Raw genomic sequence first — 23,629 nt, 5'->3', positions numbered from 1 at the left:
TTAGGGTTGTAGGTTAGACATAACCTTAGCCTGAGTCAATATACTTGCCGTTCTTAGCAGGGCAATGAGGCCTAAAGGCAAAAGTCAGTGTACTTGCCTCTAATAGCTGGGCAGTGCGGCCCAACGGCCAGTGTTAATAGTCTTGCCTCAGTTGGCAGGTCAGTAAGGCCTAGTGGCTAAAGTCCATAGGTTCGCCCCTCTTAGCAGGGCAGTAAGACCTAATGGCCAAAGTCAGTAAATTCATCTCTGGTAGTGAGGTCCAGTGGTCTCAGTCGGGAAGGGGGCCGCCACGCACAAAAAAGGGTCACTGGACCCCAGCCCAGGCCCCTGGTTGTGCCCGGAGTGCGGGCCACTGCATCAGCGTGGGGTTCAGACTGAAACATGCTGTCTCAAAATTCAGGTTCACTAACCAGGCCACTATTTAGTTGCTCTGGGCTGCTTCCTACTGTAGTTTCCACTGCTGTGGTCTGGGCATCTCAGCTGTCTCCGGGTTCCCTAGCCTGCACTGTCCCCGACAACTCTGGACTCTGTGGGGCCTCTGAGGGTAGCTTGGCGTTTGCCTGGATTGTGGTGTCTGACTCCCATGGCTTCGGGCTTCAGCTGATCCTTGGCTGGAGCCGGTGGTGTCCTTCCTCCCTGGCAGTCAGAAGTACCTGAGCTGAGCTGCTCCCTTTTATACTAGTGCATTTGGAGCATGCTCAGTAGAGTTGAGAGGGTGTGGTTAACACAATGTAGTGTTAACCCTTCCCTGTCCAGTGTGGGGCGAGTGTGCCCCATCACAGGAATACACTGAACGTTGGTTATTCTAATATTTGTCATTTCCTTTCCTTCGTCTCCTCTCATCTCCCTAGATGGAACGACAGCGGCTGGCTCGAGAGAAGCAGATGAGGGAAGAGGCAGAGCGAACAAGGGATGAGTTGGAGAGGAGGTTGTTGCAGTTAAAGGAGGAGGCGACAATGGCCAATGAGGCTCTGGTATGTCTTTATGGTGGTTGTTCTCCAGTCACTGCAGACGTTTGTGACTCCCTTTGCTGAAGTCAGCAGACATGCAGTGTGCATTCTGGGGCTATTCGTAAGCCCCGGCTGGTGAACAGTGATTAAAAAGACAGATGGGTCAGCTGAATGGTGTGGTGCAAGGGCCCTGCTATGACACCGTCTGAGTGGAGGATTAACTGGAGGCAGAGAGCCTGAGAGTATCAGAGTCTTGGTTGGGAGCTTATTGCACAGTGGCCAGAGCACTGCAAGGATTGTGGAAATGGGGAATTTGCGCACATGTGAGTCATAGTAAAAAGGTGGGGCAGGGGACTTAGGGTCCCTACCACAGGAATCTTGGACATGTCAGGGTGGGGCCTTGTGCATGCTGACACTGCTGTATATGTTGGTTCCCAGATGAGATCTGAAGAGACAGCAGACTTGCTGGCTGAAAAAGCCCAGATCACAGAAGAGGAAGCCAAGCTGCTGGCTCAGAAAGCAGCTGAGGCGGAGCAGGAGATGCAGCGGATCAAAGCCACGGCAATCCGGACAGAGGAAGAGAAACGGTTGATGGAACAGAAGGTCCTGGAGGCAGAGATGTTGGCGTTGAAGATGGCAGAAGAATCGGAGAGAAGGTCAGAGGGAGGAACCCTACACCTGCTTCCATGCTCCACTTTCCAGATCTGCCAGTGAGATTGACCAAGACAGTATCCTGGGGTCACAACTTTATACAGGCCTTCCAAACGGTGTGCAGTGAGCCCTTGGTATCTCAGACACCTGTGAGGGCTAGTTGGCCACAAGACTGAGCTGTTTTCTTTCTTTAGGCAGCTGTGTTTGTCAAAAGTAGGCTTCTGCTGAATGGTAAACGAATGCTAATGTATATATTGGGCCTCCCTGATTTTCTTGTATTTGAGCCTGATGCGGAGAATTCTTATGAGAGAGATGCAATGAGGAGAGAGTGACTAGGAGAGGGACTTTCAGCTACTGGCTTCAGTGAGTGGCTGGAATATAGTCTTCCTTTCGAACTGTCCATAGGACTCTTCTTCCCTGGCTCTTCTTGGAGCACTAACTAGAATGTGCAGACATTGGCTCAGATTATCACGGAGCTGTAGGATCAGCCAGAGAAACACCTGCCGTATTCTCCAAAGTATTTGGCTCCATTAATTAATAACACTGGAGTTTTTTGCTTCTGGATATTAAACACAATTCATCATTCTCGCCCTTGCTCTGGCATTGCACTCCCAGATCTCTCGCCTTCCTGACTAGTCACGAGGCTTCTGTTGCATGTTAGGCCTGGGGACCCTTTGTGCCAGAGTCCCTGTTGTGTGTTATTCAGAGCCTATGGTATGCCAGAGCTCTTGTCACACGTTGCATTTCGTTAGTGGGTGAACTAACTTCCTCCCTGTTATCACTTATGAGTGCATTGGGCTTCAGCCCTCTCGCTTGTTCAATAGCTTTATCCCCAGCCATCCCTTCTCTATCTTGAGCTCCTTGTAAATTCTGATGGAGCAAAGAAGGCTTCCCTCTCTCTCTCTCTCTCTCTCGTCATCTTTCCTTTTGCTTTCTACCCAGGGAGTGTCCTCAGGAGCTGCCATACATCAAGGATAAATGGTAGTGTTAGAACCCTTTGGCCCTGAGATTGGCATGTTAAAGTCCATATAGGACTTTTTGGGCATTTTCTTCTGTTCCTTTTAGACAAACAACCCTCAGTAGATGATTAATATTCAGAAGACCAAACCTTCTGCTCCCCAAGCCAAAGCTTCCTACTTCTGCTCTGATTTTGATCACTCAGTGTATTCCCAAGTTGTCCTCCCAACTCCAGTAGCTTGACCTTATTGTCCAGGTGTCAGTCTTTTTGCAAATGCTAACACAACATCCAGATTTTATCTCTTGCCCTTTTGTGATGTGGATCTCCTGCCGCTTCTTTGTTTGGGTTCTCCACTGCCCTGTAGGCCTGAGACCTGATTAGCCCCTCTCCCACCCCATATTAAACCAGTCTTGGGTGAAACTCGAAGTTCATCACTAAAATTGGGGGGGAAAAACCCTTAAATTTAGGGTGTCCTAAATTGAGCGGGTAACAGCCCCAACTGCAGTATCAGATCCTAGCTAGAAGGAGAAGACCTGGTAGGTCATCTAGCCGGTCTTCTCCATCCTTGGTAGTCCAGTGCAGATTTGTTTTCTTCAGTATTTGTCCAGTCTAGTTGGAAGGTCTCAAGTGATTGGGTTTCCACCATTTCCCTTTTGGAAATTATTCTTCAGCTTAATAGATCTCATTTCCGGATAAATCCCAATCCCCGCTACACCCACACTTTGGTGTTGCTCCATTTTCCCTTCTCTGACTTTCATCCCACTCCATTCCTTCCCTGTCCATCTCTGATTTAATATTTGTCATTGTTTGTTACTGTGCATAGGGCAAAGGAGGCTGATCAGCTAAAGCAGGATCTTCAGGAGGCTCGAGAGTCTGAGCGGAGAGCAAAGCAGAAGCTCTTGGAGATCACCAGCAAGTCATCCTACATGGTAAGAGTGTTTTGTATTTCAGCTCCATTTTTTTCCCAGGAAGAGGGCAGCATCCACTTGAGGGCTTTGAAAGAAGTTGGGCTGTTTTCCGTAGTGCCACCTCCTCATCAGGGGGGTTATGAGACTACTTTGTTGTGGAACTCAGTAAGTGGAATTGCAAACTATTTCCTGTGCTCCTCAGCCAAGTCCAGATCTGGTGGTCTGCAGTTTAGCAGAGAACAGACTGCTTCACTCTGTCTCCCATCTACCCTTTTTCTTAATACAAGAACAATGTGGTACAAATGAAATTGAAAAGACAACAGATTTAAACTGAATAAAAATTGTGTTTTGTTAACACTGTGGAGACAAATATAAAGTATTGAGGCCAAGGGCTTAGTAGCATTCAAAATAGGATTAAACACTTGTGTGAATAAGGGCATCCTCTGTTTCCTTATATCAGATAAAAATTGATCAGAACCTATAAACATATGCTCCAGGGCATTAACCCAACCTCCCTGTGTTCAGGAAGAAACTTCCCCTGTGAGAGATTACTCTATAACTGCTAGTAAGAGGATTGCACATCTTCCTTTGATGGATCTGGTACTGGTTGCCATTGAAGACCAAATACTGGGTTAAATGACAGTTGTTCTGATCCAGTCTGGCAATTCCTTTCCTCCTGGCTTTGCTTCTTTTGCTGTGAATCTTATTGGGACCTGTGAATGCCATCAAGTGATCTCTACCCTGCAGCATACACCTGGTGGCCTTGCTATCCATCCTGTTGTTTGTTAGTCCCAAGAGGTGGGAGATCGTGGCATGAAGGGATGTGAATAGTTTCCACAGATACATCCCATCTTGAGCAATTACCAAACCTTTCACCATTTCAATTTTTCTTTGAAATGCCATCACCTCAAGTAAGTGTTTAAACAAGCAGCATGAAGGTGGTTAGAAGTAAATGACTTCTCTTCCACATTTTCCAAAGCTATCTGCAAATGATCAGAAACTTTTAAGAGACTGAGGAGGAGTACTAGTGGCACCGTAGAGACTAACCAATTTATTTGAGCATAAACTTGCATCCGATGAAGTGAGCTGTAGCTCACGAAAGCTTATGCTCAAATAAATTGGTTAGTCTCTAAGGTGTCACAAGTACTCCTTTTCTTTTTGCGAATACAGATTAACACAGCTGCTACTCTGAAACCTGTCATTATTTTAAGAGACTGCAATGATTAAATGTCTGATACTTCCAGACTTAGGGCCCCTCCACTGAGTGCTAGTTGCCTCTCTGCTTCATAAACCTACTCTTTGAACACAACTAACTTTACTACACTATGGACCAACAGGCTGCTGGAGTCCAATAACTCTAATAATGACTTTGTCGTACCCAGATGGAGGAGGATTGTGATTTGCAAGCCCAATGGTCATATCAGCCAAGTACCAACAGCTGTGAGGAGATTGCAGCTCCAAGCTCCCTCAAGCTGGTGGGTCTGTCCTTTGTTAAACCCACAAAGCAGAGACTAGTGAGTTCTCTCCTCTTCTGCACACACGCCTCTGTCTCATTCTGTGCTAATTAGCAGCCAGCGTAGATCTATTTTGCCTATAGAATGGAAGTATAATTAAGGGGAAGATTGCTGGACAGAATCAAGCTTCACTCCACCCCTCCAGCTGCATCTGTCCTAGAGGCATTGAATAGAGAATTGTTTTTCCTGCTGTGTTACGTTGCCTTCCTTCCACATCCCCTCCTTTCCTTAGAGGCAGGGGACCTTCTCCCACCAGAGCTCCCAGTATGGAGAAAGAAATGGAATGCCTCACTCTCCTCCTCAGTTACATTGCAGAGGTTCCCTGTGGATTTGCTGGTGCTCCTGCTTCTGCCCTTCGGGTTAACTCTGCAGGTACCAACACGTCACACCAGCTCAAAGACTGCTATTTTCCAAGGTGCCAAATGTCAGTAGTATGCGAGTATGGCCATTGTAATTTCATAAGTACAGCAATACTTTGCTATGTACATATTTTTAAAGCTCTCTCTCCTGTCCTTCCGTTGCTGTGCCTGTCTGTTTTGTTTTTCCCATGCGGTCTCTCTCTTGCTGCGCTGCTCTGCTCTGCTGCATGTGTGTTCCAGGGCAGTCAAGTGATATGTACTGAAATCCTGTTCTTGCACATTGCTTCAGCGAGCTGGCTTCTGGTAAGTCCTCCTTCCCTGCCAGCATGCAGAGGGACCCAGCTGGGCAAGAGCCTTCAAAGAAAGAGAATAAGAACATAGTGGCTTAAGGGGGATCAGGAGATGTGTCCCTCAGGTGAATGGTAGCTCTGTCTAGTACACAGTACAGTACCCAGACTTCCTCTCTCTGTTAATCAGCCTGTCCCACTGAACATATTCATTCTTGTCTCATTCCTGTACTTTGGTTACGCAGTCCCTCAACTCCAGAGCCGGCAGGATCCAATACCTCTGTGCTGCCTAAGGAAGGAGAGGAGGAATCATAGAATATCAGGGTTGGAAAGGGCCTCAGGAGGTCATCTAGTCCCTCCCCCTGCTCAAAGCAGGATCAAACCCCAACTAAATCATTGGAGGAGGAGAGCAGGAGGTGGCTAGGCTACAGAAAGGACAGGAGGAGGCTGATACTATTTTTGTAACTCAGTCTTCCATGAAACAAACTGGTAGCAGATATGCTTTATAAAAGTTGCTAAGTTGTTCTCAGAGCTCTTGAAGCCCATGGCCAGTGTGCTTTTAGGTTTTTTTATGTTACCAAGCAGGGAGAATTAGGCTTATTTAGCGCCAGTATGTGAATTTGAGTCTCAGATCAGCAGGAGTAGGAGGCTTCTTTGCACCACTCTTCAGTGACTCAGTTGGGGCTGATTGGCTCCAAAGGGAGTTATCAGGTTCCCATCAGTGGGAAGGCAAGAGGGTCTCTACATAGCTAAGGGGGGAACCCCCTTGAGGCTCTGAGAAGAGCGTGATGGATCCTTTACAATCAATGATATGCTTTTCAGATGCTACTCTTGATCTCAGCTCTCAGCAGCTGCCTTCACTCCCTCTCCTTGCTTAATGATCTACCCCAGCCCTTTGTTTTTTTCCATTCATGGTACCTCTTGTATCTCATTATTTCAGTGTGCCCTCAGCCTACTTCACTTTCCTTGGATACTGAACACTCCAGGCAGTTCTAAATATTGTCTACCTTTCTTTGATCCTTTTAGCATAACCAGTTCTCCTGTGCTTGCCCCAAGTTTTCCAGCTGGCAAGGACAAAAGATGATGGCAACTTACAGGGCATGACTGTGACATGGCTTTGTCTTCATTCCTTCTGCCAATCAGTGTCTTTCATGCCTTCAGGCACTTAAACCTTACCTCTTGATATGTTTATATTAATAAATATAGACTAACATGCAGACTGTTAGTCTATATTTATTAAGTGCAAGAGACTGGTAGTGCAGCATTAAGGTTGTGCAGTTAAAATCACTTCAAGGGAGGAAAAGCAAAAGTTCTTCGAGTGATGTCCCTTTTTGTGCTCCACTTCAGGTGTCAGTGAGGCCCAGCACCGTCAACTGGAGATTTTCGGCAGCAGTGTCTGTCAGGGCCATGTGTGCATAGTAGTGGTTTTGTGCTGCTGTTGGCACCTTGACTAGTGCACGACCTGACCCCCTCAGTTCCTTCTCAACCATCCTCAGCCTGAGACAGAGCTCTGGGGAAGTGTTCCAATGTCATCTTCTACAAGAAATAGTTTAGATAAGTTAGTTGTATACTTAATAAGAGATTAGTTAGTTAAAAAAAAACTTGTTTTCTTACTTCATCATTGTTCCCCCTGGGAACACTCAACTGCCTGAATGATGCTTGGTTCCCCAGGCTTTAAGAGATGTGGCCCCGGCAAAGCGATGCCGCTGGTCTCCAATGGATACTCCTTGTGTTTCCGATGCCTTGGTGAGTTGCACAACCCTCAAAAGTTTGCTCACTGTAGTAGTCTCAAAGTGAGAACCAGGTGTGACCATGATCTCCACCTCAAACTGATTCTTATGGAGAAATCGCTCCAACCGAACCGGGACAACAGACCTCCCCATCTACTTCGGAATCAACTAAAGACAAGGCTCAGTCCTCGACAGTTTCGAAGAGTATCGACCTCTCCGCAGAGAGAACCACAAAAAAAGAGACTTTCTCCTGACTGGTTACTGTCCTTGGTTCTGACCACCACACAGGTGAGCACCTTTAAGGCACTGGGCACCTCCAGCACAGTATGTACTGGGCCATCTGCTGAGTCCAAAACAAGAGACACGGAGTCAAGGCATAAACATAGACATGCCTCCTCCACGGCACCAACCGCAGTGGTGTGAGAAACTGCACAGAGACCCTCGCTGACAGTCATGCCGCCACTACCCGCGCCATCGACTTTGTCAGCATCGATGGACAGAGTCCAAGATGGTGCCACCCACACAGGCTAAATCGAGCTGCAAGACACTGGCTCACTCTATGGCTCCATCTAAGACTACATTGTCGGTACCACAAGTACTGCAAGCAATGGCATCACAACAATTTCTCAGTCAAACAGACATTTCAGCCTCCTCAGTACCTCAGTCCCCCTTCTTCAGTACTGATGGCTCTCCAGAATGCATCGCCACAGACCAGCCTATTCCGCCTGTTGCACCATCAATGCTGAGTGACGAAGAGAATGACGAAGAGGAGGAGAGTGCCTTTTCTTCGCAGCATTCCTCCCCTACAGAATGCGGAGTAGCAGGGGGACCCTTTACGGTCTAAAACTCAGCATAGGCACGCAGTCCATCCATGGTATAGACAGCCCTGGATGTGTCCCCCTATGCCAATCCCCATGCAATGGCCACCCTAGGCTCCATAGGCGACATACAGGGCTCATGATATCTGACCAGTATCTCCACCTACAGGCGAACTCAGATCACCTCCACCATCCCCCAGTCCACAAACCTCAGTAGCCGAGGAGAACACTGAATAAGAGCCCTCTTCATAAGAGCGCTGACAATTGCTCTTCATCGCCAGATGAAGCCATTATGCCACCACCTCCTACCGTGGCATATGATTTCAAACAGTTTCAAGAACTCTTCAAAAGAAATGCATTGAGCAAGGACAGCCCCCTGGAGGAGGTCCAGGACACACAGTACAAACTATTACAGATTTTACAAACCTCGTCCACCTCTAAGATCTTCTTGGCCATAAATGACACTATCCTGGAAACAGCAGAGAAGGTATGGCAAACACGAGCTACCATCCCATCAATGTGCAAGAGGGCAGACGGGAAATATTATGTGCCAGCCAAAGGAATGGATTTACTCTTCTCCCACCCAACCCTCTAGTAGATGAGGCAGCAAACTAACGTGGCAAGCATCCACATTACAGATCCACTCTGCAGGACAAGGACCGCATGAGGCTCGACCTCTTTGGGAGGAAAGTCTATTCCTCAGCAACTTTGCAGTTCAGAGTAGCCAATTACAGTGCTCTCCTACAAAGTACTACCACAATAATTTTGGCAAATTATATGAATTTATCAACAGTCTGCCGGAAGAGAAGCAGGGCCAATTTAGAGCCATATTGATGGAGGGACAACTGGCAGCCAGAAAGGCCTTGCAAGCATCCCTGAACGTCGCTGACACAGCAGCACAAGCAACAGCTACAGTGGTGGTCATGTGTAGGGTGTTACAGCTACAATCTTCAGGAATTCCAAAAGAGTTGCAAGTGAAAGTAGAAGATCTCCCTTTCGATAGGGAAAAATTATTTTCCACCAAAACCAATGAGGTCTTGAGCGACTCTCTGCACACTGGGTACTTACACACGTCCCACCAAACGGAAGCGCTACCAACCATACCCACAACATAGAGACGCATCATTCCAGAGACCCTATGAGACGCAAAGACAAAGACTGAGACCATCTCTGGCTACCAACAAACAGTTTTGAAAGATTGGTCCAGGGTCTGAACAACCTCCCCCACCAGACAGCACCACTGACAAATACATCTCGCTTATTTGGCCATCGATTGCGACCGTTCATGGGCAACAATCACCATGGACTGTTGGGTCTTAGAGGTCAAGATTGGCTATGCTATCCCCTTTACCTCTTGCCCACCCACCTTACTCCTGTCCCCATCCCTCTTCAGGTACTCTTCTCATGAGCACCTTCTATGACAAGAAGTAAACCATCTTCTTCAACTTGGTGCTGTGGAACTATACCTCTGCAATACAGGGGGAAGGGTTTCTACTCCCATTACTTCTTAACCCAGAAGAAAAACTGGGGATGGAGGCCTATCCTAGATCTCAGGATGCTCAACAAGTTCGTCCAATCCCAGAGATTCAAGATGGTCACACTAGGTATGAGAATACCTGCGCTGGAATGTGGGCACTGGTTTTCAGCCCTCAATCTACAAGATGCATATTTCCACATTACCATACACCCAGCTCATAGACAATTCCTGCAATTCACAGTAGGAAGCAACTACTACCAATACAGGGTTCTACCCTTCGGTCTTTCCACTGCACCAAAGGTCTTCTCCAAAACTCTCAGGGTAGTTGCAGCACACCTTTGCAGACAAGGAACAGTGATTTTCCTGTACCTAGACGATTGCCTCGTGAAAGGCCCTACCCAGATGGCAGCGACAGAGATCACCCAGAGAGCCCTCACACTCTTCCGGAACCTAAAACTATAAATAAACATACAAAAGTCAACCCTTGTGTCCGTGCAGCAGTTGGACTTCATCGGAGTGCACCTTGATTCCATACAGGTCAGAACGGCACTACCAATGAACAGATTCATGACAATGATCAACCTCATCTCAGTATTCAACACTAGTCCACGAATCACTGCATGAACCTGCCTGTAATCATTAGGCCATAAGGCAGTTACAACCTTCATAGTAAGACACACAAGACTGAAAATCTCCAATTGACAGCACTGGGATGCACCGACATCTGAAGTGGAGCACCCACAGGGATACACATCTTGAAGAACCTCAGTCACCACACCAGGTGAGTAACCTTTTCTTAAACCGCCTCAGTTTAGTAATCACCGTTTGCGCTGGGAATTTCTCACCTTCACTCGTTAAAAGTTTCAGAGTAGCAGCCATGTTAGTCTGTATTCGCAAAAAGAAAAGGAGTACTTGTGGCACCTTAGAGACTAACAAATTTATTTGAGCATAAGCTTTCGTGAGCTACAGTTCACTTCATCGGATGAATTTGTTAGTCTCTAAGGTGCCACAAGTACTCCTTTTCTTGTTACAAGTGTAACCTAGGTTTACTGCAAATGAGAGACGTGAGATGGGAAAATATTTCCCCCAGATTTGAAGCTGTTGTACCTGATAGCACTTTGTGTATAATTGGTTTCACTGTTCTTTGCTCCCTATCCATTCTCCAGTGCATATGATCAGTTAGCCTGTTCTTCACCTGCTTAGGTGGCTCTTCCATACAGCAACAGTGAAGAGAGGGAGGATTGTAGTTGTATAACCACAGAAAGTTGGCATGGGAGCTCAGCAGATGTAATATCTGAAACTACTGTTCAAATTTGTAAAACTTGAAATCTAGTAACTTTTTGACAAAGTATTTAAGGGCAAAAAAGGAACCATTATCATCATCTAGTCTGACTTCCTGCATAGGCCAGAAAACTTCATACAGGTAAAGCTGTCCAAAGTGCCTAAGTCCCACTGAAAGTCCATGAGATTCAGGGTCTGTCTACACTGCAGTCAGGAGGTGTGACTGCAGCAAGTGTAGACTTACACAAGCTAGCTTTCAGAGTAGCAGCCGTGTTAGTCTGTATGTGATCTAGCTAGCTTGAATAACAATAGCATTGAAGCCACGGCAGCATGGGCTGAACAACGCTTCCCAGGACACTGGGTATATACCCAAGCAGCTAGCCCACGCTGCCATGGCTTCATTGCTATTGTTGTTCAAGCTAGCTCGATCACGTCTATGCATGCCGCAGTCACACCTTTGATTGCAGTGTAGACATACCCTTAGGCTCTTCAGTCACTTAGGTACTTTTGTCTATTTTGTCTCTCTCTCCGAGATTCTGGAATTTAGAGTCACAGGTGTCCCTTTGAAGAGTCTCACAGCAATATTAACTTGACTGCACTGCACACAAAAGCAGCAGGATAAGCTGTGTGTTGGAAAAGAAACAGGAGTAGGAAATGGTATTTACATTGGATGCACAAAGTGGGTAAATTAACGTAACCCTTGTGCCAGGCCAAGCATCTAGCTTCAGCTGCCTTGTTCTCACTGCTTTTGCTTGTACAATATGTTCCCATTTCAGCTCCAGTTCTTCAGGACAAATGAAATGATGTCTCACTGGATTTGCTCATTGCAAGTGAGGGACAAGCTCCTATTGACTGTGAAGTTTATGCCTATGGCAAGGGAGGGAGGGTTATTGTGCAGAGTAAATCCATTGCTATCCCATCAGACCTACTGCTGCCAGCCTTGGACTAGCTATAACAGTCCTTGGATTATCTTAATCTAGGGAGCAAGGGAGGGAGACCAAGCACAGCATTCTAGTCTGTGAAATTCGCAGACAGTTCCTGCCCTCGGTTTCTGATTTGGGTAATTCCATTCTGCCACCCTTTTCTCTGCACTTCCAATTGATTCTTCTGTCATAGAGGGTTTTGTACTAGCACCCTTTGCTTCCTGTCCTTAACTGGTATGCAGTTTTACTGTTAAATAGCTGCCGAGTTTCACCCCAGAGGCAGCTGCCTTCCAGCAGTCTTTAGTGATCCTTGTATATATATTAAATAAAAATAATACCTAGCTTTTATATAGTGCTCTTCTTCAATAGATCTCAAAGGTCAGTAGTATTTTCCCCATCTGTAAAATGGGGATACGGAGGCATGGATAGGCAAAGTGACTTGCCCAGGGTCACTCAGCAGGCCAATGGTAGAGCTGGGAATAGAACCCAGGTCCGTTGAGTCACAGTTCAATTCTCTATGCACTGGGCATTGCTGGCTCTCCTAAAGCGCTTAAAGTGTTAGAAATCCTTCAGCATGAAAGGCACTATGTTTAATGTAAGTAGTTATCTTTTATTTCCACTGTGGCATATGCTAGGTTCTTCCGATGGTTTTGATAATGAAGGTATGAGTCACATTGTCCCAGCAATACTCTCAGACCCCTGTACACAGTAAATGAGATACTTTCTTGATCAATGTCGTTGGAGGCAGCATAACGTCCTTCAAAAGGGATGCAGTGAATTAGCACATCGCCAGCATTGTCTATGCAGTCAGTGAGCCAGCTCTTCACTAAAGCACAATTACGTAGCTTCTTGTATTACAGGATCAGCCATTGTCTTATCTTTTTAGCTTTCTGCTACAGAATGCTTCCAGATAGCAGTGGCTGTGTGTCCAAAGATGATTAATCTGTGCTTTCTCTTTAGCAGCCCATGAACTCAGGTATGACAGCGCTGCCTGCTGACCTGCCAAGTTTCAACCTCATCAGTGAGAGCCTCTCCTTTGACTTCAAGGATACAGACATGAAGAGACTTTCCATGGAAATAGAGAAAGAGAAGTATGTAGCTTACTTCAACAGTCTGTGTGCACAAGTCAGAATAGTTCCTTGTCTAGCACAACTGAAAATGAATGTTGTTACGCCTGATGAATTTGGCCTATTGTTCTGAAATGGTAGATCTCTGATTGGTGGCAATGTGAGGCAAAATGGGAAGGCCTCAACATTTCAATCTGCTGGAGCAGACCAACATTTCAATCTGCTGGAGCAGGCCAGGCATGTGGTGTAGTTGTTAAGAAACTTAGTCTCCTGTCCTCCAGGATGGGTTCTCTATGTTGCCCTGGTGGAATCCTGATTCATTGAGACCAAGAGCTTAGCAGGATTCAAAACAGGTTTGAACAATGAAACCTGTTCAGTTACCATGTTAAAAAACAGATGGGATATACACTCATCTGCTGTGGACATGAGCTAGCTACTAACTTCTTGGGATTTGAATGAAATTTCCCCTATAGTCTGGTTAGTCCGTAACTATCCATTCTGGGATTTCTTGAACCTCTCAATTATCTGGTGCTGACCACTGTTGGGGTGAGAGATTCAACTAAATGGACCACACTCTGATACGGTATGGCAGTTCCTATGTTTTTACCGTATATGGGAAACTTGAGATACAGAGAGATTAAATGACTTGCCCAAGGCCACAAAGGAGAGGATTAGAGCTGGGATAAGATCTCAGGAGTTTCTAATTTCCAGTCCAGTGCTTAAATCACTAGATCACATCATCCCTCTCTAACCACACAGCTCAAATGATAAGGACAAAAATATTCTGTCTGTGTTGATCCACTGCAGGAATGTCTGCACTCTTCAGGTGCTTGGGTGCAGTTCGTAACAGGGCCTCACGCTTAGAAAGGTAACCGGGGATGTGCTGGTATTTTGCAATCTCTGCATGCTTGGCCATGTGTTTATTGCTTGGGTCTCGGTACTGAGTCACAGTCTTGGTTGCCTAGAGTGTGCTAGGCAATGCATTATGGGAGACAATTAAGGTCAAGAGTGACTAACCATTTTAGGGTTCAGAGTAGCAGCCGTGTTAGTCTGTATTCGCAAAAAGAAAAGGAATACTTGTGGCACCTTAGAGACTAACAAATTTATTTGAGCATAAGCTTTCGTGAGCTACAGCATCCGACGAAGTGAGCTGTAGCTCACAAAAGCTTATGCTCAAATAAATTTTAGTCTCTAAGGTGCCACAAGTACTCCTTTTCTTTTAACCATTTTAGATGCATCAGTTTTTGGGGTCCTTGACACCTTAAGGAGACCTATATTTGAGACAGTGCTGAGCCCCCACCATCTAAAAATCAGGACTCTTTAAGACATTTTAAGGCACGCAAAATCACTAGTCACTCTTGGTAAATCTGGCCTAGATGAATTGAGAACTTCATACATTTTGGTAGACTGGGTTTATAAATACACTGTAGCGTAGAACAGCATTGTTCAAACCGGTAGCTCTCATTGGAATTGCAGAGGACTAACCAGCATCATGCTGCAGCTACTAGCAGAGATGCGGAGGTGTATAAACATCATCTGGCCATGCTAAACTGGCTATTTTTTCATACCTACATGACATAGTTTTGCTCTTGAATTGGCTATCTGGCATCTATTTTTAATAATGAACAAACTGCTCAGTGTAGTTCATTGAACAGCATAAACTAGTGTAATCAATTTCATGCTCTGGGCATGATGAAATTAAAAGCCCCTATCAGTTGTCATGGAACCACGTAACCACAAGGCTGTGTATTATGGGTGCCAGAGTGGAGTACATGGAGAAGAGCAAGCACCTGCAGGAGCAACTGAACGAATTGAAGACCGAGATTGAGGCGCTGAAACTGAAGGAGAGGGAGACAGCGCTGGATATACTGCACAACGAGAATGCTGACCGAGGCAACAGCAAGCACAACACTATTAAAAAGGTACCCAGGTTCCTACCTTGCTCCTGATGAAATCTTCCTATTTTTTTAAACAGGGCTTAGACTTTGCTCAAGGAGTCAATAATAATATTTTGATTTAGGTGTTTGTCCATGAATGCTTAATCCAGACCACGATTTAGGGAGACTCTGTACAAGAACTCTAGGTAGCTCAGACTGGTGTGTGTGTGTTAGTTACAGCTTGTCTTCACTATGGGGGTAAGTGAACCTAAGTTATGCTACTCCAGTTACGTGAATAACCGTAGCTGGAGTCGACATAGCTTAGGTCGACTTACCCCAGTGTCGTCACTGCGCTGTATTGATGGGAGATGCTCTCTGGTCAACATACCTTACTCTTCACAGAGAGCTGTACCGGAGAGTGCTCTGCCGTTGATTTAGTGGGACTTCACTAGATCCGCTAAATCTATCCTTGCTACATCGATTGCAGCAGCATGGATCTTCCCTTAGTGAAGACCAGCCCTTAGTCTGGGAACTAGAGAGCCAGGAAAAAACACAAGGGTCTCTTTTTGTCCAGCAGCTTCAATAAAGCATTTTGTTTATATTCATCACAGCTGACTCCTGTCTATTTCCATGCTGTGAGAGATACTACACTATACATTCCTGAATTATGGATCCTAGGTGGAGAAGCCTAGCCTGGATCTAGGCAGCCAGTAGTCTCAACCCTTCCCATCTCATGGGAAGACAAAAGGGGGCAGGTGGGTGTGTCAGGTTGACTGGTCCTAAATCTTGTAAAGCTTTAAAAACTCATAGTAAGATTCTTGAATTGCACCTATTCCATGAGGTAATTGTTCATTACCCCTTGTTTCAAGTCACTATCTGGATCCAGGAGCTACCTGTACTTGGCCAAAGGATTTAAAATGACTCTGCCTTACTGGCATCAGCATTAAGCAAATGAAAAGATCCCAGCAAAACTTATCCCTTTTTAAAAACTGATCCAATTTCTTCTGTTGCTGAGAAACTCTGCTACTCAGTCCCCCCAACAGGGGAAATTTTAACAAGGGGCTGATTTTATTATTATTTTTATTATAATGGGAAATCCAAGCATAAGGAGTGGCTTCCACCCAGGCTTTCTTACAGTCTGCTTTCTTTTGAAGGGTTTAGAACTCCTAAGATATATGCCAGAGGCTACAATTTAAAGGGGACAATGCCAGTGTTAAAAGTCACACTTTAAAAATTAGGTCTTCCCTGTGTTACTAATCCCACCTGAAAGTATTAAAACAAAGCATTTCAAAGTTCTGATTTGCTCTGCCTTTCACCATGGAGTGTTTAATTTTACTGTCCCAACTGAATGAGGAACAAAGAGTAAAATAATCTAGCAGTTTCACTTCCTAGTTCTCCAGTTCTAGCCCTATGCTGCCTGGGTCTCCAGTTGAGAGAGAGATACTGATACTTAAATGCTCACAGACCTTGTGTTTTTAGAGTCTGGAAGCCTTTTTGTTCATATTAGACTTTGATAAAGCTCTCAGTTTACACTGCTGGAGAGTCCCCTTTTAAGCTGAAAATGCTAAAATTTGACCTCTGTACACAAATCTCAAAAGCTGTTGGCAGAGAGGAGAGAGAGTCCCATTTGTCTCATTCAGGAAGGTGGCTAGGCATTCATAAATCGTGGGTGAATCGTCATTGCAATCAGGACGGTCTACTCAGTCTTTGTTCACTAGCTGAAGCTTGAGTCTTGTCCTCTCCGCTTGTCTTCTTAAGTATTTTCTAAGGGGGCAGCAACAGAGAAGCTCTGGCACCACTAGGTCATGTTGCCTAGTGGATAAAACACTGGACAAGGCCTCAGAAAATTGGGGTTCTGTTCCCAGGGCAGCCACTGCCTGCTGCCCTTGGGCAAGTCACTTCACCTGTGCCTCAGTTTCCCCATCTGTAAAATGGGGTTAATGCTACTGACCCGCTTTATAAAGCGCTTTTGAGATCTGCCAACGAACAGCACTACCTAAGAGCTAGGGATTATTGTTATTTATTATCTCAGTCAGTGGAGCAAAGATTTTTAAAAATTGAGTCTGTTAGCAAGAGGAGTTAAAGTAAATACTCAGACAACTTGTTTCATGCCATCTGGGTATGAGGAGGGTTTTAATCTTTACCACTATGACGGAAGTGGAGATTTGAGACACCTGACATAGAAAATTATATCAATAGTTTTTCCCTACTTAACTAATAACCCTCTCACCTCTCCTGGACACTGCTAAACACTCCAGCCCGACGGGCAAACTATACAGATTGCACAAATGACTTGGTGCTGCTCAAATCACAGAGGAATTTGTTTTTTTTTGTTTGTTTGTTTTGTTTTTGTTCATTTTACTTTGCTGGTTTAGCCTCAAGCCCAAGGCAGAAGACCTATCTGCATTTGAGACTTCAAAGTAGGTTATTCCAAGGTACTCTGTGTGTGGTGATGGGATCGCCGTCTGTAATACTAACCTGCGCATGAGCTTGCCTGTGAAACATGCTGCTATAGCCAACTGTCAGTGCTGCAGCCCCCAAAGTGCACCATGAGCCTGAGCCACCTCAGCAGTGTGCTTTGCAAGCACGAGAGCCAGTGCTATGTCCCGTCCCACCCTTATGTGGATCAGAAGAGCATGTAATAGACAGCAGGATTGTCATGTCTCATCTTGTTTGTGGGGTTCACAGCTTTTGTCTATTCACTTCTGTCCAAAGTCCTTGGTGGTGTCCTCCTTGATGAAAGCTGAACTGGGACAGTAAGTGGGGAGTGGAATAAATGCGGAATGCCTCACATGCCTGATCCCACTTCACTGCATGTGGGTGGAAATCTCCCAGAGAAATGGATGACCTTTGCAGACTCTGCAGGGTGTTGCAAAGTAAAGTGGAAGTTGCTTCCTCCTCCATTTGCTGCAGATGAAAATTCATGAGTTTAAAAAAAAACAAAAAAAACCAACCTCAACTTAAATTCACTCTTGATGCTGCCACTTGTGCTTCAAAACTGCCCTGTGGAAGCCATGCCTCTGTCTCGGAGCAGAGCAGCCGGTGAACATAGAGTCAGCATCTCTCGGCTGAGAGCTGCTTATTCAAGAGTGGTGTCAAGGGAAACAACTGAAGCCAGCCGGTATCTGGAAGCATCAGCCAGGCAGGCGTGCAGCTAAAGCTAGTCCTGTGAGACTAACACAGTTAGAATTGTTTGCCACAATTGGTACCCAGAGACTGGTATTCTCAGTTTTAAGGGCCGCATTCTCGTTCCTTGTCTGCAGTCCTGTAGAATCCTGGAAATGGAAAAGACCTTTAAGTCCCGTCTTGCCCATCCCATTGGGAGCACAGTTGTTCTCTATAATCTGTTCTCCAGGGCATTATCCAATCCATTTTTAAATGATTCTGGTAACGGTGCTTCCTCTGGGAACCTGTTTTATTGATGGAATGTTAGCTGAGCAGCAATGTTGCCTTTGTCTCTTTCATAGCGATGCCTACATTTCACAGTGCTAGTACCATGGGGGGTAGCGTGGTCAGACTAGGAGTCTGGACAGGGAACCAATGAATCTTTCTTTATTGCCCTAATCTCTAGGGGCCAAATTCTGCTCCGTAACAGGCACACCACTCCGTTGCAGTCAGTGGGATCAGAATCTGACCATTGCAGCCTAAACTAACGCTACCATCTCTCAAATTTTGTCTCTTTCTCATCTTTCATCCCTCTGCTGCAACGCTTTTGCCCTACTTCCTCTCCCCGAGTGTACTAATGCCTCCTGCTCAGTTATCACCATGTCTGTTGCCTACAATATGTGCTTTTTTCTAAAGACTTAGCTTCATGGATTAGCCTCGGTCTGTGACGGCATGTATGCAGTTTACTGACTTGTGTGCCTTTGTCAAGATCCTTTTGATACCTCAAACAGCTTCAAAGGTGGTATCTCTCTTTACCATAGCCAAAGAGAAGCAGTTGTGTCCTGATCTTCAGACACCAGAGGGCTGCAGTAGGTCCTGTCGTAGCATTGAAAGAAGAAACTCTGTGACTGCGTGCCACATTAGTAGCCTCTCTCAAATGCAAGCAGAAAGCCTCTTGGCAAACTTATTTTGAAATGCAGTGTTCTGTAGTGTTGTGGGGATCAGGTTGGCCTAATACATGAAAGGCCCCTGGTTCAAAACCAGGAAGAGATGCTTCAGTCTTGGGAGGCAGTGCAGCCTGTGGATAGAGCACTGGGTTTGGAATCAGGAGACCTGACTTTTTCTGGCTCTGCTGCTCTGTGCCTCAGTTTCCCCATCTGTAAAGTGGGGATAATGGTTCTTTTCAGAGTGCTTAGAGTTGTGTGGATGTGTAAGAGCTAAGTATTATTTGGAATTTGATTTTATCATTGTATTTTAGTTCGTTTCCTATTTAATGATACACTATTACTAAAACTGGGGGAAAAGAAAGATGCCCAGAATTTCACCTTTCTGGATGTTCAGTTTTGAGTCATTTTTCCTTCCCTGCCATATTTTATTTTTCAGATTGATCAGTGTTGTTGCAGGATCTATTTCTGAATCAAAGATGTTTGCTCCGTGCAAAAAGTAGCAGCAGTCAGTGTAGGCAAAAATATTAGTGCTTCTTTTATAAAACAAATAATCTGCAACTCCAGTTTTACATGTGTGAGTGGCATCTATAGGCTGAGTGTGTGGAGAGCATTCTGTTCAGTTAGAGCTCACCCAGAGGGATGATGTGATACAGGTTAAAGTGTTAGCCATAGACCATTCAGTACTGGATCTTGAATCTGCATTGTTAATAGAGTGGTTTGGATGCTTATTTGAGCTGTCCAGACCTCTTGCATCTACACGGCTGGACTGTGAATCATTCAGTCAAGATTTTGTATAAGCAATCTGCTCCTTGCTGCTCCTGGCTGAACTGCAGATGCCCTAAAAAAAGCCATTCTCATTGTATTTTGGCATTTCCTGCCCTCAGGATCAAAGAGGCCAAAAAAAGAAATGAAAGTGTGTAAAGTGGCATTGAATGACTTCATTCAGATTTTGTCACCCCTCTGAAAGGTTTGGGTCAAGTGTTCAGATGGGGCGGGATGAACATTTGTGTTGGAGCCTGCTGTCCCATCTCTTAATCTGCAGTTATTTTTAAGAAATTCAGTGTCATCTTTTAATTTGAGCAATATCCAGTTGTGGGCACAACACGGGGTAAAATGAAGCACTGACATCTCTTGAAAGAAATAATCCATTAACTGTAAGAAATTCTGGTTCTGGAAGGAGCCCCTTCTGTAATTAAACCTGATTCACAGCAAATTTTGTTTTTGTGACCTCTGGGTTTTTGTTGCCTGCCTTTGAAGATGCCTGCTAAATTTTTCATGTTTAATTATGTGGTTAACATGCTAATCCCTTTTTATGAGCTCTGTGGGCACAGCACAGGCATCTCATCTGGAAACTGATTTCCTTCCCATGTAGCTTGTTCTCTCTGATGCCGATTGGCTCTACTAACTCCAGCTGGCTCAGCTTCAGGAGGGTTTGCTTCTTAGACTGCTGTAGAATATAAAACTCAAGGCATTTTCTCTTCTCCACACTCTTTGACTTAAGGGGCCCCCTCTCAGGACAGATAACAAAGCTCTGCTTAATGTCAACAGGATTGAACAGAATTTGTTGAGGTGTTGATTTTTTCCCCACTTCCTTTTCTCTTGCCTGGATTTCTCCACAGGGGGTCAGTGTGATAGGTGAAGTAGCCAGTCTGGGAGCAAGGCACTGTATGTTCCTAGGGCAGTTGTCTTGTTGTTAGTCCATGATCTGGTAGTTCTGCAAATGGGAATCTTTTTTTCATGCAGTTGCCATGTCTTCCAGTGCCCAGGGTTTCCATTCAATGATTGAAGCAAGGTGTAAGTCAAGGTGCATTCTCCGATGGGATCCTCAGGTGAAGCTTGGAGATCCCTTGGTACTCTGAGAAGAGGGGAAGGGATGTAATTCCTTTTGGCCAGGTTGACATTTCTTTGCACGGTAAAAGCCGAGCCTGATGTTCGTGGCGCTGTGTAAGCTCTTGCTCACTGTGTAATGGCTGTTTTGTACTAGCCCAGTCAACAGTTGATTCATTCCTTTTTAGAGAAGCTCTGAAAGTGGAAGTAAATATATAAAATTTGTCTTCTATTTGTGAAGAGCCCTCTCTTGTCAGCTGGAGTTTTGGTAGCCCACTTCAATCGTCAATTATTTACCATCAATAGGCTGGCCTTGCTTACTTTGCGTCTTTGGGCTGGGGATGGTAGCCCTGCTGCATAGCTCTAAGTATAACATGTTCAGCTAGTTTGGATATCTGGAAGCTGACTGGATATCAAGCAATGGAAGGGGTAAGTCAGGTTCAGAATCAGGAGTCAAACTTATAGACTCAACCTACTTTTGTGTAATCCTCTTGACAATCCCCTGCCAGAGCCCTCACGTTGACACTGGTAATGTGCATGTTCAGAATGCAGTCTCATGGGGCAGTGCACCCTGGCACCTACAAACACACATTCTGGCAGCAAAAAGAGGAGTGTGTGACTGCAGGGTAACATCCCTGTAAGAGCAATCCCGACTTCACACTACCATCTCCCTGAGAACTAAAACGGCAGGTAAGGTGCAAGCCCAGCAAGTCAAAGGAGTACAGCTCTGAGTGCTCAGTGGCTCTGAAAATCGGACCTGTAGAGCATATCTAGGGTTCCCATAAGGCCATATCCTCACTAACCTTTTCTTTCCCATCACAGCTACCTGATGCAGCTTCATTGGTATGAGTGTTTGTGTAGACAAGGCACTAGCTTTAACAGCCATGTGCTCTAGACCTCCTCTGAGCCAGAGAGTGAAACTGACTAGAAACATAAAGGAAACTGACTAGCTTTTTTTTTCCTGTTCACACTGAATGAAATGCAACAAGTGAAAATCAGGGCTGTCATCTTGCCAGCATTTGGAAGGTATCACCTGCAAATTGACTTTCATCTGCTCCCATTCAACACATTCCTCACCCAAGTTGGGAGGACAAGGAAGACCTGTGCTCTGGCCCCCATCCTGAGAGGAGTAAAGGTGGTGTGGGAACAATAGAAATAGAGAGATCACCAAGGGGAGTAGAAAATGGGGGTGGGGGAGAGGAAAAACAATGGGAGTCTTTAAAATAGAGAGGGACAATTTAAAGCATTCAGCTAGAAGTGGAGACTAGGAAGGGCAGATGTGGGAATGGGATGGGAAGCAAGAGGGAGCGAGAGAGTGTTTGCTGTATACAGTGTTTTGAATTTATGATTTAATAGAGACCGTAGCTCTACCAACAATCTGAAGATGTGCCGTGCCGTGCCATGCCATGCTTGGACTGGGGTGCTGGGGGTAAGACCTGCCTCTCTTGGGGGGTATAGGTCACTCACCCCTTGAGGCTGGCAGGGATGCAGCATAAACAATTAAATCATAGAATCATAGAAGATTAGGATTGGAAGAGGCCTCAGAAGGTCATTTATCCAACCCCCTGCTCAAAGCAGGACCAACCCCAACTGTGAGAAGTGGGGGTTTTTTACCCACGAAAGCTTATGCCCAAATAAATCTGTTAGTCTTTAAGGTGCCACCAGATTCCTCGTTGTTTTTACCAACTATGAGAATTCTCTGTTGCCGTCCTCGAGGTGATGCTTGTATCACAGGTAAGGAAATTGCTATTTAAAATCAGGCTGTTAATATGAGCAGAAGCCTCCTCTGTCCCCTCTTTTGTACCCCTGACCGAAAAGGGAATGTTTATCGCGTGTGTCCAGGCTTTTAGTTTTTCCCCGAGCTTCTTGGTGGTTTTGCAGCATCCTTGTGCTGTAAACAGACTCCATGCCTAGAGGATTGAGCTCCTGCCCTAAAAGATTTCCATTTTATTCCCAGTACCTCTTCCCCTCCTCCTTTCAACCCTTAATCTCCAGAACATTGGGGAGGGTATGTAAATGGATTTGGTGGTCTCATTTCAATGCCACACGATTTTGCTGTGCCAGCAGAAATTCTGAATGTGGAGTTATTGGGTTAGCTGCTGTAAAACGGGTTTGGATGTGAGGGACATATTGTTTGCTTTAAAATCAAATAAAAAATCTGGAACTCCTGGGTAAAGGCAGATGCTCCGCAAAGCCGCAGCAAAGAGAGACAGGGAATGAATCTCCATGTTCTCTTTTCCTTATCTTGATACATTTTAGCACTAGCTGCCTAATTGCCCTCTGTTTCTCCCTCTACATTTTCTTTGATGGCTCTAGTAGTATATTGTGGAGTCCATCTCCCCTCCCCTTCCTGCAAGAAGGAGATTATCATAATACTGCCTTGTAAATCAATTTTCTGTCTGCACTGACGAAAATGTAATTTGCTCTTAATCACTCGGCTTTGGCGCACAATCTTATGTTACACATAGACAATTATTTATTCTTGCATCACTATGGGGAAATGGAATCGGTGTATGGAATGCTTTAGGAGGGCAGCAGGGAGAGCTTGCAGCTGATCCAGGGCCAAGCTTTCCAGGCAGGACGTGCTGGAGTTGTTGCTAACAGCTAAACTAGTACCAGCCAGAAGGCACTGGGGGGCAGTGATGGGGCGCCTCTCAGTTTTAGTTGCCGGACTTAGGGGTGCTATAGGGAATGGTGTCAGCTGTTCCCGTCCCAGCCTCTGGCTGTGGGCAGCAGTGTAGGAACACTGGCCGTAGGGAGTACTGCAGTCTCCTACTTTTATGTAACTATGGTGCAGGGCAGGTAAGAGTGAAACTGGTGGTTCCCAGAATAGGGAGTGGGATTTCCCAGATACCTGGTGCCTGTCTCTTTTGCAGCAGAAATAAAATGAAAACAAGCTTGGTTCAAGGAATCCCACTGCACCTCCCACTTACATAAGTCCTCTGGCCAC

The 23,629-nt window shown here is 45.5% G+C and overlaps 1 protein-coding gene across 10 annotated transcripts in view; it reads left to right on the top strand.

Moving 5' to 3' along the window:
* Positions 1-23,629, top strand: part of NF2 (NF2, moesin-ezrin-radixin like (MERLIN) tumor suppressor) — a 104,631-nt gene that overhangs the window by 60,748 nt on the left and 20,254 nt on the right. For 2 of the 10 annotated variants that reach the window (XM_075120159.1, XM_048821277.2), the window contains exons 11-16: positions 852-974; positions 1,389-1,606; positions 3,383-3,488; positions 12,817-12,947; positions 14,686-14,845; positions 17,176-17,220. In XM_075120159.1, the coding sequence (XP_074976260.1) occupies positions 852-974; positions 1,389-1,606; positions 3,383-3,488; positions 12,817-12,947; positions 14,686-14,845; positions 17,176-17,211 (774 nt within the window). In that variant the 3' untranslated portion in view covers positions 17,212-17,220. Of the gene's footprint in view, positions 1-851; positions 975-1,388; positions 1,607-3,382; positions 3,489-12,816; positions 12,948-14,685; positions 14,854-15,202; positions 15,409-17,175; positions 17,304-18,726; positions 22,338-23,629 lie in introns of those variants that run through there. The other 8 variants (XM_048821275.2, XM_048821283.2, XM_075120160.1 and 5 more) reach the window with 7 other exon arrangements.

This window comes from Caretta caretta, chromosome 15 (assembly GCF_965140235.1).
Source record: "Caretta caretta isolate rCarCar2 chromosome 15, rCarCar1.hap1, whole genome shotgun sequence".
NCBI classification, from domain to species: Eukaryota; Metazoa; Chordata; order Testudines; family Cheloniidae; genus Caretta; species Caretta caretta.
This window is presented reverse-complemented; position numbering and strand designations above follow the sequence as displayed.